Source organism: Citrus sinensis, chromosome 3 (assembly GCF_022201045.2).
Source record: "Citrus sinensis cultivar Valencia sweet orange chromosome 3, DVS_A1.0, whole genome shotgun sequence".
NCBI lineage: Eukaryota > Viridiplantae > Streptophyta > Magnoliopsida > Sapindales > Rutaceae > Citrus > Citrus sinensis.
In genome coordinates, this window is record NC_068558.1 from 40,221,458 (window position 1) to 40,238,135 (window position 16,678).

General features: G+C 36.0%; 3 protein-coding genes across 5 annotated transcripts; all 3 read left to right on the forward strand.

Annotated features, from left to right (window-relative positions):
• Nucleotides 1-117: 117 nt before the first annotated feature.
• Nucleotides 118-4,157, forward strand: LOC102627845 (apyrase 2). The gene is made up of 9 exons (XM_006478985.3): nt 118-711; nt 1,302-1,430; nt 1,552-1,608; nt 1,703-1,795; nt 2,360-2,565; nt 2,786-2,877; nt 3,187-3,401; nt 3,508-3,697; nt 3,798-4,157. Exons 1-9 carry the CDS (start codon nt 394-396, stop codon nt 3,929-3,931), a joined length of 1,434 nt encoding a protein of 477 aa, XP_006479048.2. The 5' UTR covers nt 118-393; the 3' UTR covers nt 3,932-4,157.
• Nucleotides 4,158-5,415: 1,258 nt separating this feature from the next.
• Nucleotides 5,416-13,675, forward strand: LOC102628434 (pentatricopeptide repeat-containing protein At5g15010, mitochondrial). Of its 3 annotated transcripts, none has more exons than XM_052436965.1 (5): nt 5,416-7,694; nt 8,037-10,352; nt 10,457-10,505; nt 10,597-10,686; nt 10,846-13,675. In XM_052436965.1, the coding sequence occupies exon 1, from the start codon at nt 5,899-5,901 to the stop codon at nt 7,663-7,665; it is 1,767 nt and encodes a 588-aa protein (XP_052292925.1). In that variant the 5' UTR covers nt 5,416-5,898; the 3' UTR covers nt 7,666-7,694; nt 8,037-10,352; nt 10,457-10,505; nt 10,597-10,686; nt 10,846-13,675. The 3 variants fall into 3 exon arrangements, with proteins under 3 accessions (XP_052292925.1, XP_052292924.1, XP_052292923.1); XM_052436964.1 differs by having other exon boundaries at nt 8,037-9,613; nt 10,425-10,505; XM_052436963.1 differs by having other exon boundaries at nt 8,037-10,505.
• LOC102628637 (NAC transcription factor 47) lies at nt 13,464-15,374 on the forward strand. The gene is made up of 3 exons (XM_006478987.4): nt 13,464-13,849; nt 13,964-14,274; nt 14,368-15,374. Exons 1-3 carry the CDS (start codon nt 13,678-13,680, stop codon nt 14,983-14,985), a joined length of 1,101 nt encoding a protein of 366 aa, XP_006479050.2. The 5' UTR covers nt 13,464-13,677; the 3' UTR covers nt 14,986-15,374.
• The last annotated feature ends 1,304 nt before the right edge of the window (nt 15,375-16,678 follow it).

Sequence of the window (16,678 nt, forward strand, 5' to 3'; positions counted from 1 at the left end):
TCCTGGCGTTCCGCGTCCGTTTCCCTCTGTCCCTGTGACCCTGGCCCTCTCCCTCTACGGTGATTGATTTATACGGTACTAACAAACAAACCAATAAACAGCAGTCTGAGACAGGCTGGCTCGTCAGTTTTCGCGCTGAAAGAGACACAACGCTGCGACGACACTCAATCAATCGGCATTGTAATTTTATCACATGATCAACGTTCCAAACCCCGTCATCTGAAAAAAAAAACAAAATCCACAAGCACACAACACTACGCTATAAGTTCAATCCTGGATCCCTCTCTGGATCCGCCATCTCAGTCCTTAGCCTTATCAACCGGCGGCAACGGTCAGATCCGGTACCGATCCCCTTCCTCCGCAGAGCTCCTCGAGACCGGCTCCTCGGACAAAATGATCAAGCGGCCTCACAATCGCCAGCACGACTCCTTCTCCGACAAGATCCAGCGTTACCGCAGCGTTCTGCTCGTCATTTCCATCCCCGTCATGTTGATTGCCGTCGTCTTGCTTCTCATGCCCGGCCGCGCCGCCCCCTCCGACGTCGCTATGGATTACGGTCTCAGCCGCAAGTTTTCCCCCAATTTGAAGCTCTCCAAGAGTTACGCTGTTATTTTTGACGCCGGCAGTTCGGGCAGTCGTGTGCACGTGTATTGCTTTGATCAGAACTTGGATCTTGTGCCAATTGGCAAAGATCTCGAGCTTTTTGTTCAGGTTATTTCTTAATTCATAACCTTTTTTTTAATTTTTTTTCAAATGAGAATTTAATATTGATTTCAGAATTATGGATCAGGATAATGTAGTTTATAGATTTGTTCCTGATGCATTGTTTAAGGTTGTTGTTCAACCGCTAGTATGAGCAGCTTTGAGTTAAGGTGCATACTGCAAAAGCATCTGAAATTGCATTCTGGAGAATTATCAATTAAGTGCTTTTCATGAAAACACTTTTAAGTTTTAACTACATTTTTTTGTTCCCCCAGAAACGTCTTTTCTTAAAAGTGCTTCTGGCAGAAGCTGTCCAAATGCTTTTCTTGATCTTAGAAAGCGCTTTTGTCTGATTCAACCAACCATTGCAAAAAGATAAAAGCCCTCACGATTGCATTTTTTAGTTGGTTTTAATTTTTGGCAAAGAGCTTGTGTTTGAGTTAATATGGGTTTCAATAATACAATATGCTATGAACAAGACTGCTTCATATGCATGCATAAAGCGATTGTTCTAGGTACTTGAACTACTTGGAGCTAAGTGTGTGTAATGATCTGTTGTTTTACATAGTTCTGATTTAAGGTTGGTCATGGTGTTACAGACTAAACCAGGTTTGAGTGCATATGCAAGTGATCCGCAAGCAGCAGCAAACTCACTAGCCTCGCTTCTTGATAAGGCTCAAAGTGTTGTGCCACAAGATTTGCGACCAAAGACACCAGTTAAAGTTGGGGTGAGTGAATTCAGATAAGTTCTCTTTTCTCATTTATCAAGATTTTTTATTTGATGCTGTAATGCCATTCTCTAAAATTTTCTCGTTAAATTACTGAGATGAGGTTTTGTTGTTTTTGTAGGCAACTGCAGGGTTAAGGCAATTGGGAGTTGATGCATCTGATAGAATTTTGCAAGCAGTAATTCCTCCTTTATTAACATATCATTTGGTTGGGTTCATACCTTTATTTTATCTTCCATTGTACTTACAGTTCTCTGAACTTCAAATTTAAGGTTAGGGATCTCCTTAAATATAAAAGTGCCTTCAAATCTAAGCCAGAGTGGGTTACTGTTTTGGATGGTTCCCAAGAAGGTTCTTATCAGTGGGTATGTGATTTTCATTTCATCTGTTTCCTTATTGGTTTTGGCCTAGAGAACAGAATGCACATATGATAATGAAGTCAGTTTCATTCATGAAGTTCCTCTATCTTATTGCACTCATACTTGACATGCATGCTTGTGTGCGCACATACGGATGCACATGTGTATGTGTGAAGAATATGTTGTAAATAATGATTGTGATATTTGTTCTAGAATGTAGGTTCTTCCATCTTATCACCAAGTCAAAGAGCCATCTATTCATTTTTATAAGATGGCAAAGCCTGGTTTCTGCTGCTTGGTCTTGATTTTTTTCATGGACTCTTAGACTAGTCAAATCAAATACACATAGTAATTCCAGGCTCTGACATATTCATAGTACTTACTTTGTTGACATAGGGAAGTGGTATTGACTTAGACATATGAAGACATAAATTGATTACAAAACATAAACATCATTATATCATTTGGCTACATTTAAAGTTTTAAGATGTTGTAGGAACATCGGGTTTGTTCATTTTTTTTGTTTAAATGGATGTAGTCTTGAATTCTTTAATGTATCATGCGTTTCAGGTAACAATAAACTATCTCTTAGGGAATTTGGGGAAGAAATATTCAAACACAGTTGGAGTGGTTGATCTTGGCGGTGGATCTGTACAAATGGCTTATGCAATCTCAGAGAAAGATGCTGCAAATGCTCCAACAGTGCCAGAAGGAGAGGATCAATATGTAAATGAAATGTATTTGATGGGAACAAAATATTACCTTTATGTTCACAGGTCCACTCTTTCTTTCTTAAAATTTATCTTATTACTTTATTCAATAATTGCTTGGTCAATCACCTCATGGATCATTTATAGTGGTCATTTTTCATTGGTCCATGATAAAGAATTTTCTAGGTTCTCTATCTGTTTAAAAAAGATCTTTTATTCAGCAAAGTACCATAGAGTTTTCCTAGATACATTTTCTAACCATAATGTTTTGGCATTTTGCATACAGTTACTTGCATTATGGTTTGTTAGCTGCTCGAGCAGAAATCTTGAAGGTCACTAAAGACTCTGACAACCCATGCATTTTGGCTGGTTATGATGGTATGTTCAAGTGACTAATTTTCTGGAGTCCTGATAAGTTATCATTCTACTTTCTTTCTACGAATCATGGCTGATCTCACTTTCTCTCTTGCTTGCTCTAACTTAGATCACTATGAAGATTAATGAGAAAATTATTTTTGGACACGGAAACTTATTCATCTAAATCTTTAATTCCCTGGAAAATATTTAGGATTGTGTAGCTGGTTGGAGTTAGCAAAATTTTTTTCTGAGATAAAAGTTTTATTTACACTGACTGTGGACATCAGATTGGAAAGTTAAGTACTTTTTTGCACTTGAAATCTTTTGAAGGATCTTACAAATATGGAGGAGAGGAATACAAAGCATCAGCATCACCATCAGGTTCAAACATAGAGGAGTGTCAGAGTGTAGCTATCAAGGCTCTCAAAGTTAATGATACTTGTACTCACATGCAGTGCACATTCGGTGGAGTATGGAACGGCGGAGGTGGTGATGGACAAAAAAATATGTTTGTGGCTTCATTTTTCTTTGACAGGGCTGCCGAGGTATTACTCTTCTATAACTTAGTTGCATGAGGATATTAATTTACAGCAAAGTTTTCTTAATTGTCTGGCCGCATTGAGTTGGTCTAACTCGATAACTTGCTTTTAGGCTGGTTTTATTGACCAAAATGAACCCGTTGCCAAAGTTCGTCCTGGTGATTTTGAGTCTGCAGCTAAGCGTGCCTGCCAAACTAAACTTGAGGACGCAAAATCCATATATCCACGTGTGGATGAGAGCAATCTGCCGTACATATGCATGGATCTTGTCTACCAGCATGCATTGCTTGTAGTCGGATTTGGTGAGTAACACTGACATCAAGTAAATTTCTCTTTATCAGTTAAGTTGTATTTCGTGAGCCATATCCTGTTGGTATTCTGATCTCTCGTCTTTTTGGGCAGGCCTTGATCCCTGGCAAGAGATTACCTTAGTAAAGCAAATTAAATATCAAAATTCACTTGTCGAAGCAGCATGGCCACTAGGCAGTGCCATAGAGGCCATCTCATCTTTAGGATTGAATCAGGTTTCCGCATAATTATTCATCTAAACTTCAGCAATGTGTGGTTTTTGGGTGTCTGCGGATTTGAAGCTGAAGTATCCACGGCCGGTGGCCTCAGAATCAGTATCAACCTGGATTGGGAATTGAATTTGGTCTATATATCTTGGGAATAACGCCGGGGGGGAATATTAGTTCCATTTATTATCATTTGTAATCACGTTACAAAATGTTCTGATTATAATTTGTCGAGTGTTTTGATTTATTTATGTTGCATTTATTTTTCGGATTAGGGAATCGGAATCATTGATAGGGTTTATTTTGCAAAATAGAGTTCGGAATCGAAATTGGAATCGGGATCGTGGGTCCATCACAATTTGGGAATGAGGAATGAAAGACTTATTATTAAAGGAAGGTGGGAATGAGTCTCTCACTCCCGGAAATGACTATTTTACTTACTCCAAAATTACAAATGCTCATATTGTTCTCAATTATAATTAGTTAATATATTATTATAATTAATTAATTAATATACTACTATAATAATTATATTAATATATTAATAACAATAACTATTAATAATTATATTTTTTATAAATAATCACCATAATTATTATATTATTATTAATTAATTAATACACTACTATGATAACTATTAATATAATTATTATAATTGGTTCAAATATTATTAATTAATTAGTATAATTGTTATTGTTAATTAATATATTAATATATTATTAACAATAATTATATTTTTGATAAATAATCACAATAATGAATATACTTTTATTATTAATTAATATAATTATTACTATTAATTAATATATTTATATATTATTAACAATAATGTATTAATAATTATAGTTTTTGAATAAATAATCACTATAATTAATATATTTTTATAATAATAATTAATATAATTATTATAATTAATTAGTATATCATTATACTTAATTAATTAATTAATTATAAATTTACAATTAATTAATATATTTTTATATTATTGACAATTATTATTATTATTATTATTATTATTAATTTTTGAATAAATAATCACTATAATTAAAATATAAAATAATCATTATGCCAATAATTCATAAAGTAATTTTTAGTAATTTGTTACATTCTAACTCATTTCAATTCTGATTCATATAGGTTAAGTAAATAACTTACTCTGATTTTCATTTCTCATTCCCATTTCGGTTTATTCCCATTTCAGCTCACTTTGATTACTAACAAATAAATGCAGTATTAGTTCATTTACCAAGAGGAATCAGTACCAAACTAAACCAATTTTTTTTAAAAGTAAATTCTTCTAAATTTAATCAAAGGCATGAGTGGGCATGTTATTTTGTATTGAATGGTCCGTACTGTATTAAAAATTTAACCCGTACGTGGTGATGAAAAACATTTTAGATGAGAAGTACGAAATTATATTGATGAGTTTGGTGTAGTATTAGTGATTCATTATTATTTTTTTATTTTGAGGGTAAAATTGGGGTGTGTGAATTTGGTAGGTTTTTTTTTCCTGATTTATGAATAATTTGTGAAAAAGTGTTAAAAAAAGTTGGAAAATGAGTTTGCTTTTTTGTGTATCATTTCTGATACATGTAGTATTAATCAACATGAAAATTTTCAAAACCAATCAACCAAAAAAAAAAAAAACAAATTTTATAGTAAGGAAACTCAAGTTGCATGTTCACATGTGTTTATAAAGAGTTAGCGCCTTCTCGAGATCAACTTCAACTGGCTGCGACCGACCCTTCGAAATTCTGTTTACAGTCAACAGTTAACTCGAGAATTTCTTTCTCACATGACATGATAATTGCAGTAAGTTATATTCAATATCGATGCACATTTACGGGCTTGGTCCTTTCATTCAGTCATTTTCACGAACACCTTCGCTTCGCTTCGCTTCCTTGCGAAAAATAACTCCTCTTTCTTCTTGCGGTTAATTTCAATTATCGTATATATCATTGTTTTTTGTTTATTGAGTTACTTAGAAAATGCAAGGAAACAGAGTGATTAGATCTAACTTATCACGTATTACGAGTCTCGCTCGCTTCCTTTTCAGTGCTGCATATACAAAACCATCCGAGTTTTCAACTTCCGTTATCAAAACCAATGTCTTTACGCCCACTAATAATTTTACCTTCCCATTTCACTTCTCTTCTTGCTCCACCTCTAATCTTGAGACCCTAAACGCGCCAAAAATATCTATATTGGATGAAAAAGACTGTAGTGGCAGTGATAATGATGATGAAGAGGATATTGTTGAAACAGATGTCAAGCAGTTGAAAATAAGTGATGAGGGTGTACTAAAAGATGCTAAGACCCTTGTGGACATATTGCGTGAGTTTAGTCATAGACGCTCTGAAATGAGAAACAAGATTGAGGAATGTGGTATTAAGGTCTCATCAGAGTTGGTGAGCGAGGTGTTTTCTTGGGTTCGAAATGATTGGGAAGCAGCATTTACTTTCTTTTTATGGGCTGGAAAGCAGTCGGGTTATGCACATTCGACTCGCGAGTATCATACAATGATAGCTATCCTTGGGAAAGTGAGGAAGTTTGATACTGCATGGGCATTGATAGATGAGATGAGAGGGGGAGAAACAGGTCCTTCCCTTGTGACAAAGCAGACTCTTCTGATTTTGATTAGAAGATATTGTGCAGTGCATGATGTGGGGCGAGCTATAAATGCTTTCTATGCATATAAAAGGTTTAAATTTGCTGTTGGTATTGAGGATTTTCAGGGTCTCTTATCAGCTCTATGTCGGTACAAGAATGTGCAAGATGCTGAGCACTTGATGTTTTGTAACAAAGATGTATTCCCATTCAATACCAAGAGTTTTAATATCATTCTTAACGGATGGTGTAATATCATTGGCAGTTCACGTGAGGCAGAGAGAGTGTGGATGGAGATGAGCCAGAGAGGTATTTGTTATGATGTTGTGTCATTTTCGTGTATCATATCTTGCTACTCTAAAGCTCGCAACCTTCATAAGGTGCTCAGGCTTTTTGATCAAATGAAGAGAATGGGGATTGAATGCGACAGAAAAGTTTACAATGCAGTAATTCATGCTCTTGCAAAGGGTAGATTAGTGAAAGATGCAATCAGTCTCATGAAAAGTATGGAGGAGAAGGGTGTTGCACCAAATGTTGTTACTTATAACTCACTGATCAAGCCTCTTTGTAAAGCACGGAAATTAGATGAGGCTAGACAGGCCTTTGATGAGATGTTGCAGCGTGGTCTCTCACCCACAATTCGGACTTACCATGCCTTCTTGGATATTGTAAGGACAGGGGAAGAAGTATTTGGCCTGTTGGAGAGTATGAGAAAAATGGGCTGCCAGCCAACTAATGATACTTACATCATGTTGATTAAAAAGTTTTCTCGATGGCGCCAGTTTGACAATGTTTTTAAAGTGTGGAATGAGATAAGTGAGAATGGGAATGGTCCCGACCGTAGCTCATATACTGCACTTATACATGGGCTCTTTTTAAATGGAAAGTTGGAGGAAGCACACCAATATTATATGGAGATGAAAGAAAAACAATTATTGCCAGAACCTAAGACAGATGAGTTGCTTCAGGATTGGTCATATAATAAGCAGTTTGTTGAACGGCAAATAGCATCTTTAAAAGCTCATCAGCCTCAATCAGGACAGAATACGAGAGTGATCTCCAAGAAATCTGATCAGGACAGAGAGTTCCTTCAACAACCTGAAACTAGAAGAGTTGTAAGACATCAGGGTTTTTCTTTTTGGGAGTAGTAGGTTCTTTATAACAGTAAACCTTGTTGGTAAGTGTTTTTGGTTTCAATGTAATTATAACCTTTTCTTTGTCCATGAGCTTTTCTATTAACTCCACATAGGTGCATGACAATTTCTGTCAACATTATAAAAAAAATGAAGTTTCTTGAATTCATAGATCACAACTTGAACATGCCTAAGGTGCGAACTAACCAGTTAAAAACAAAATAGTAAAATATAAAGAAAGGTGAAACTTTCTAGTTTGTCTTGATTCAAGCTTTCAAATTAAAAAAAAAAAGTCACTTGAAGTGTGTGTATTATGTTTATATCACTAAATCTTCTCTTCTGGCAGTCAATTGGCATGTGCATAACTCTGTTTCTGGTTATCACAGTACTTGAATGCGGAAGGCTGCTTGGTCTGTTTGAGATTTATCCGTTTTATGGTTGCTGTTCTAACTGTGGCTACCAAGCATATGGGCCTTGGCGCAGGTGGTAAAGAGTGCCCATGTAGTGATGAGCCCTGGAGCTGGCAATAGGAAAAAAGACTGTTTGACTAATAAGTTTTTGATATGTTAATGCAATTGTTAAATTATTAGTTCTGAATTAGCCTGGTAAAGTCATATCCCAGGCGCTCATACTGCAATTTTCCATAAAGATTCTTCTCGTCAAATATACCATCATCCACCAAGCATATGGGTCTTGTCTCAGTTTGTGACGAGTAGGCATGCGGTGATAGTCCCTTGACCTAGCAATAAGAGCAAGAGTGTTGACTAATAAGTTTTTTCATATGTTGCTGTGATATATATTAACTTTTGGATCCTGTGTTAGCCTGCTAAAATTGTGTCACAGCCACTTTATGCTGCAGTTTGCTTTTAAGACCCTTGTAAAACCCTCCTGGTTTGTATTATATTAATGTTTGGTGGTTTGCTAATGGCTACCAAGAATATGGGGTTGTCTCAGGTGCTAAAGAGCGGACATACAGTGATAAGCCCTTCACCTAGCAATAGAAAAAGAGTGTTGGATAATAAGATTTGCATATGTTGCTCCGATACTTAATTTTTGTGTCCTGAGTTTCATGTCACAGCCACTTCATGCTGCAATTTGCTGTAAAGACCCTTGTGGACTGTAGTAGATTCTATAACAGTTAGTTCCTAGGCATAATAAGGGTTTGATGGTGCAACAGACTAAATTCTCTTTTCTTGAGTCAATCCTAATGGTCCAGGGGCAAAAACTATTGATCAAAATGCAATGGGGAGAGTGTAGAAACTTTACACATGTATGAAAACCTTAAAGCTATGACTTGTGACCTATTTAAAGTGAAATCCTAATGAACATTCAATTAATTAGTTCGGAGGTAAGTAAATATAATTCTACTAATGTTCAGAAATTGCATGAACTACATGCAGATCCTAAGAAAATTAATGTTTAGTTAAATAGTTTGAATGCAATGTTGTTTGCTATGTGACATCTGTATAAAGGTCTTATCTGCTTTTGCCAATACTTGAATTATTTTTGGATGAACCTATCCATCATGGCTAAAATGTTTCCCGTTAAAAGTGGTCTGATCCTGAGCTGATAAAACCATACAGGACCAACCATATGAAAAACTTTAGAACTTTTTAATTTGTAGTAGGCTTCACACAGATCTACAGAAATGAGAAACTTTTTCCATGTATTTGTAGATGGAAAGGAAATAAACATCTGTTTCCTGCTTAGTATTATTCTGTGCGAAATGGCTTCAGGTTGTTTCTCTTATCATAGATTTTTTGGTTGTTGGCTTCTACAAAAGGAAGAAAAATGTGGAACAGCTTTAAAATCCAGATAGTTCATCATGCCATCCAATTGGGTGATTTTATGGAAGCGAAGCCTAACATTGAATGGGTTGAAAATACAATTTACGATCCATGTCAGATAGGGTGTTAATCATGAATTTTTACATGAAATCGAGCTGCGGCACAGCCTCATTAAGGTAAACCTGATTTAACTATACAGCCTTATGTTTATCTTGATGTTCTTGTGGGACAGGAAGAATGATCGTAAAGCTGTTTAGATGCCTGTATGTTTGACATCCTCATGGTAGTGAAAAAAAAATTTTTTTTTTTTCCCTGAAGACCAGATTTACTGCTCTCTGCCCCATTTCTAATTTGTTCTCTCTTTTTGGTAGGCACAGCCTGATTAAGGTAAACCTGATTTAACCATACAAACTTTAGTTTATTTTGCTGTTACTTGTGGTAAAGGCTGGATGATAATAAAGCTATTTAGATGCCTGTCTGTTTGATATCCTCACAGTAATGACAATTTTTTTCCCCAAATAGCAGATCTAGTGCTCTGCCCATTTCTAATTTGTTCTCTCTTTTCATTCCCATGTGCTGGTTTGTCTGTGTAAGCATTCTGCTAATATATTGTAGAATAGAGTAGATGAAACAATATAGATTGCTGTTTAAAGATCCATTATCTTAGTGTGTAAGATACTAACAGGGTTAATCCTCAATAGTCAATATTTATCAGCAATATAATATTTTGTGGCTAAGAGACGGAAAATAACCCAAAACCTTACTGTTGAAACAGTTCCTTGTTAGGCCTAACTCAGCTTGCAAAGTCCGAGATGGAAAACTGGTGGAATACCATTTAAAGTAGATAACTACTAGCCTCTAGATTAGGTAAACTACACGTGGAAAACTACGGAGGTCACTATCAAAACTTTTGAGGTTGGAAACTAGCTAATCCATATTTTTACATGCTGGCCATGCCTTTGACCAGCTTAATAATTGTTGTTTCAGTCAAATTTCCTTAACAACCTGATGTGAACCAGTTACACGTTTGCTGGATCTGGCATTCAATCTGCCTGGTGTCATGTTAAGGTAAGAATGATGTTTTTCCTTTGGTCTTCAATGTGAGAAGTTAACCATGTGAGTATTTATGTTCATTTCTAATTTTTGGTTGGTATTGAAGCATAATTCTATTGGTTGATCAAAGTCAAGCTTCTCATAACTAAGCAGAGTGATGCTTTTGACAATTCATCATCGCCTCACCGCACGAGAGGTAACGCTTTTATTTGCTTGACCTAGGGATTCTTTGATATCTATCTACTAGTTGGAGAAAAAAGGAACTGAGACAAAATTATGGGATACTTTTATCCAAAGACAGTACAATTTTATTGATAAAATAATGCATATTGACATGTGGGTATTTGAGTTTCAGCTGAACAAGTTACCTACTAATTGGAAAAGTGAAGGAGGTGGAGGAAAAGAACCATTGAACTCCCAGGTACTCTATTAAATATCATACATGAGATAAGATTCAAAGTATGCATCCTATTCTTTGCATGAAAACAAACATAACGTTAATCTCATCAGCCAAACAAAAGCATCTTTGAAGGATAGATACTAAAGTCTAAGAAGTTGTGGATAATCATAAACTTTTTGGTTATGCTCATTCTTTTGGCATATTGCTTTTGAAATCTTAGCTGTAACCCAGTTTGTCTCATTCTTGTTCTTTTGTCCAAATTCGGCAGCTACCATTGCTCAAATCCCATTTGTTTTCATTGTATTATGGAAGTCTCCCTATATGCGGGGGACTTTATATTTATATCTTTTGGGTGGTTATTATCTAGAAAAATTTCCCAGTTCAATTGCTAATATTATTAATTCTTTTATCTCTTACTCTACACACACACATGGATACATGTGTGTGTGTGTGTGTGTACTGCTTTGCTCTGTCAAAGCTGCATGTTCTGATTTGGATTAAGGAAACAGCATTAGGTAACCAAACTTACGAGCAAGATTGAGTGCTAACAAGGAGGAAACTAAACAATTCAACATGTGGTTAAGTAATAACAAGAGAATTTGCAAATATGTGAGAATTTGACAAAGTTTTCCGACTTTTTCACGAAAAATGTATTGTTATGTACTTATTTCAAGAAGCAATATTTGTTTCTTGATAGTTTGTAGACGTATGTGCTTACATAATTGCCCCATTTTTGCTGGAATGAAGGAGTCATTGCTTGATAAAATCAAGCCATTTTTGCAGTTGAGACTTTGAAATTAGTGATTTAAGAAATTTTGTTAGGTATTTGTTATTATTGACTAAATCAAAACTTCGCCGCAGAATTGCACCTAATCAATGTTGTTTACATCACACGTGCGGTGAGAAAACTATTCAAGTATTGACTCTTATTAGTTTAGATCTTGGCTGTTGTCAAAGCTTTTAGTTTATGAGATATGACTTGATGAACCCAACAGGAGGATAATATTTTCAATATTTAGTTAGGATGATAAATCAATTAAAAAGCAAATGGGGAAAAAAAATTGCAATAGAAGTGACAGCTTGAATATAAAAATATCACAAGCGTGTGCCATGCATCAATTACTCTTTTGGCTCTGATGTGAATGCTAAAGCTAGCATAAAAAAGGAAGCAAGGTTCTCAGAGTTCAGGTCCAAGAAGCTTTGATTGTGGGAAGATTATACTGTGAGCTGAGATAAGCTAAGAGGAAATGAGGAATATTCTTGGGAGTGTGAGCATTTTATTTATATTTATGTCAGTTTAGTAAAACTTTCCTACTTAATTAAAAAAAAAAACCCAAGTGAATATACTTGCACCTTGGACTTTATGTGGTTTCGGACATATTTTTAATTGTTAAGGGCATATGTATGTGCCCCCATAAGCCGAGTCATCATAGTACCAAAAAGGTTTCTTGACGATATGATTTAAGCAAGCATCATTATTCAAGCCTTGTGGTTCCACTATCTTCTTCTAGAAACACTGCCTTAATGTATCCCTCGTGGAGTCGTATTCCTTACAAAGTTGGTCCATCGCATTCTCATATACCAACACTTGGCTACATGTATAAATGGCCACGTCATCTCTCTCTCTCTCTCTCTCTCTCTCTCTCTCTCTCTCTCTTAAAACGAAAATATCCTCCAGTGGGACGAGCATGTCACCTCTTTCTGATGGGGACTTGACTAGCTTACAGAATCTGTAAGCTGCAGACTGCAGCATCAGCCGTTGGATGTGGTTGGATGTGGGGTGAGAAACTAAATAATAGAAGATCGGACTGTGGGATGACGGGAGATGTTTGTTACAGAATTTGTACCATAGACAGGTCCTTCTGATGGATATCATTTCAAGAAAAGTTATATCATCTTAGTAAATTTTTTTTTTCTTTTTCTGTTTTTGATCCTAATAAATTTTGCGGTCCGTAATTGTGTAAGTTATTGGATTATTATGGGAATGATGGAAAGAATTATTATGCCCATCTCGCTCAAAACTTTTTGGGATGTAATAACTCGACATGATATCCTTATCTCTTGCATGAGACCCCATTTGTACAAAAATTTTGAATGGTCAAGAGATACACAAATTTACGGCATGATGACTAGGACCGCCACACAAGTGCTAATAGGAACAATTGGACAAAAACTGAGGGGGTTACGTGTCGTGTTTTGATGTGAAAAGGTGGGGGCACGTGTCGTGTTTTGATGAGAGGAGAACTATGATGTCAGAAGATTTAACCCCATTGTTTTATCTCAGCCGCCACCTTTCTATTTGCGGGAAAGAAAAAGACAAAGCCGGAGCTCTAACCAATAGTATCAAAGCCCTCCGAACCCAAATGCCACAGCTGGCATCTTGTGGGGCCCATCTACAAAATGCAATGCAGCTGATTTGATTTCTTCTTCTTTCTTCTTCTTCGGCCTAATCCTTTCTTTCTTTTTTTTATTTATTTATTTTTTATTCCATTTCCCACATAATGACAAATTCCCCACAACCATATATGGCCCCCCATCCCCTTCTCGCAAAAATTTCAATCCTTTTCTCTCTTTTGGGTTGGTTTCATTCTCTCTCTTTTGGGTTGGTTTCATTCATTCTTAGCCATTCTTTGAAAGAGTTTAATCAATAGCTTAAGCTTGTTTAAGCTTATCAAGTTTTATTAGACACAAAACTCTATAGAGTTAGTTTGAAGTTACTCTCTCCCTCTCTCTCTCTCTCTCTCTCTCTCTCTCTCTCTCTATATATATATATATATATATATAATCATGGTTTGCATAAAGAACCCGGAATCAGCCCTGCCACCAGGGTTTAGGTTTCACCCAACGGATGAGGAACTAATCCTTCATTATCTCAAGAAAAAGGTTGCATCGATGCCTTTTCCGGTTTCCATCATAGCTGATGTTGATATTTACAAGTTTGATCCATGGGATTTACCAGGTTTGTTTGTTGTTGGCCTCTTTTGATTCATTTTGTTAATAAAACAGTACTCATATATATGTCAAGTGACTAACGATTGTATGTTGTTTTTGGGTTGCTCTTTTGATCCTCCAGCCAAGGCTGCCTTCGGTGAGAAAGAGTGGTATTTTTTCAGTCCTAGAGACCGAAAGTACCCTAATGGAGCCAGGCCGAACAGGGCAGCTGCATCCGGGTATTGGAAGGCGACAGGCACGGATAAGATCATCTTGGCAACATCTGTGGGAGCTCATCAAGAAAACATTGGTGTGAAGAAAGCTCTTGTGTTCTACAAAGGCAGGCCTCCGAAGGGAGTTAAAACTAATTGGATTATGCATGAGTATCGCCTTGCTGAAAACCCCAAGAATCTCAATCACACCAAGATGAGGCCCAAAGACTCTTCCATGAGGGTAAGCACCATAGTTAGCCACGCTTGAACAGCTTCATAACTACTGTGATGATCTCTAATGGTGTATTTATATATTGCTGTCTTTCTTTTCCAGTTGGATGATTGGGTTCTCTGCCGCATCTACCGCAAGTCCCATGTCTCCCTGCCAACATCAGCCGGTGCAGCAAGTGATCATGATCTAGAAGAAGAGGAGGAAAAATTTAACCTTCATGACACCCTGTTGCCGATCCTGAGAAGTCCACCAAGCCACAACACTACTCTCAATCCTCAGAAATCTTCATCCTTCTCCAACTTATTGGATGCAATGGACTACTCAATGCTGAGTAATTTTCTATCCGAGAACCAAACGAGTCATACAGGATCTGAATCCAACCCGCTGTTCAATTCAGGGATTTTAGAGCAGCACCATTCTTCATTCAACAATGGCAATGGCGCCAACACGAACACAAGTTGCACTAACAGTTTCTTGATTCAAAAACTACCTCAGTTGAACTATTCAGTTTCAAACAATATGGAGAACCAGCAGCACAAGCGCCCACACCCAAATATAGATCATCATGAGAACATGTTGCACCCATCAAAGAAATTCATCACTACTTGCAGTTTCAGTAGTAGCACTACTGATCAATTTGATCCTCCGTACAACTATTTACACCAGCCATTCTTGACCCAGCAGTTACTACTGAGCCCACATCTTCAGTTTCAAGGATGAGAAAATGAATCAATCCAAAAGAATTGAAAAAGAAGAAAAAAAAAGAAAAATCATCAAAAGGAAAGAGAAGAAGAATAACCAAATGTTTGAGCTTAGCTAGCCAAGCCAGCTGGGTGAACGTGTGTACAGAATTATGTGTGTGATTATTATTGGTTTTATTTTTTCTGCAAAATGACAAAGATGGATTGATTAGATTAGAGAAAGTGAACTGGTTGTCACGGTATCAAATAGAAGATACCATTATAAAGTCAAAAAGTTGGTGGAAAAAAAATACACCAAAGAATTTGATAAGGAATTATATAATATATGATTTTGTAGAAATTATATATACATATATATATATATATATGAGGGTTGAATTGTCAGTTCAGGTTCATACCCTTTGTACACGGTATTGTTCTTTTCATGGCTTGTTAATTATTAGTTAATACATGTTTGAAACCCAAATATATATATATATTTTAAGTACTATTAAAAAGTTACAACTGCACTTGCAAATTATATATTGTTCCAAAAGATTAGGTCATGATGATCATTTAGTGTTGAATTAACAAATTCACAGGAATAAGAAGTGTCAATTTGTACAAATAACTAAAGCTTTCTGTTTGCATACGCTTGCTTTTATCTTCTTGGTTTATCGTCACAGTGATGATTGTCTTATATCAAATTGGAGCCACTGACCAAACATACAACATAGAAGAAGTGAAACAATCAGTTGCTTGGCTGGTAATATTTAAACAAAATAGAACAACCATTTGTATCCAACAAGTAAATATACTCATACTCAACATGAAAAGCAGCAGTAGCTAGAGTTTTCATGGAAATTTAAACTTTTTAACCTTTATTATCATTATGATTAAAGGGTATATCACATTCGAGCCGTAAAATTATCGTTCGTGTCTTCCGAAGTGGGTCAACATACATTACAGGTTTCATTTGAACTTTGAATTCAAGATAGCTAATAATGAATCGTGACCAATCAATCATTCTCAATTATTAACAGCGAAAAATTGCAGCATCTTATAAAAGATGGTCCATTCGAGCTAGTTACTACAAAACGACAAAACAAATATATATATATATATATATAAAAGATACAACCTGGAGTTCGCGATTTTTCCAAGCACGATGTTGCGTACAGGATGAAATGAATGTGAATGTGAATCTTCTTATTACGACATCAAAAACTAATCGAAAGAAAGTCAAAAGATTCCGGGTAAAATAAAACCACATTGAGAGAGAGAGAGAGAGAGAGAGAGAGAGAGAGAGAGAGAGAGACGAGTTGATAAGGAACCAACCACGCGTGCTTTGCATAAATCGCTCATCTTTTTGCATTGAATTGGCAGAACTCATTTTCACACTTTCATATTCCCCCCAAACCTTCTTTCTTTGTTTCGGGGTCCCGCTGCGTTAACGTACGATTTCTTTGGTCTTTTGCGACAATACCACTGCAAATTTTCATACGACACCTTTCACTCTTTTTTATTTAAAAGTTTTTCATAATTATTAAGCTGATGCTGATTTCTACCTGCATTTCACAGGCACATTTCAGTTGGCTCCTTGTGCTATTTCATATCTACAACTTTTCTATTCTATGTTGCACCTGTATCACAATACCCCCTCCTTACTATTTTGAGATTATATAATTAACATGTTTAATTTAGAACTTTACATTCCTTATTACTTACGATTT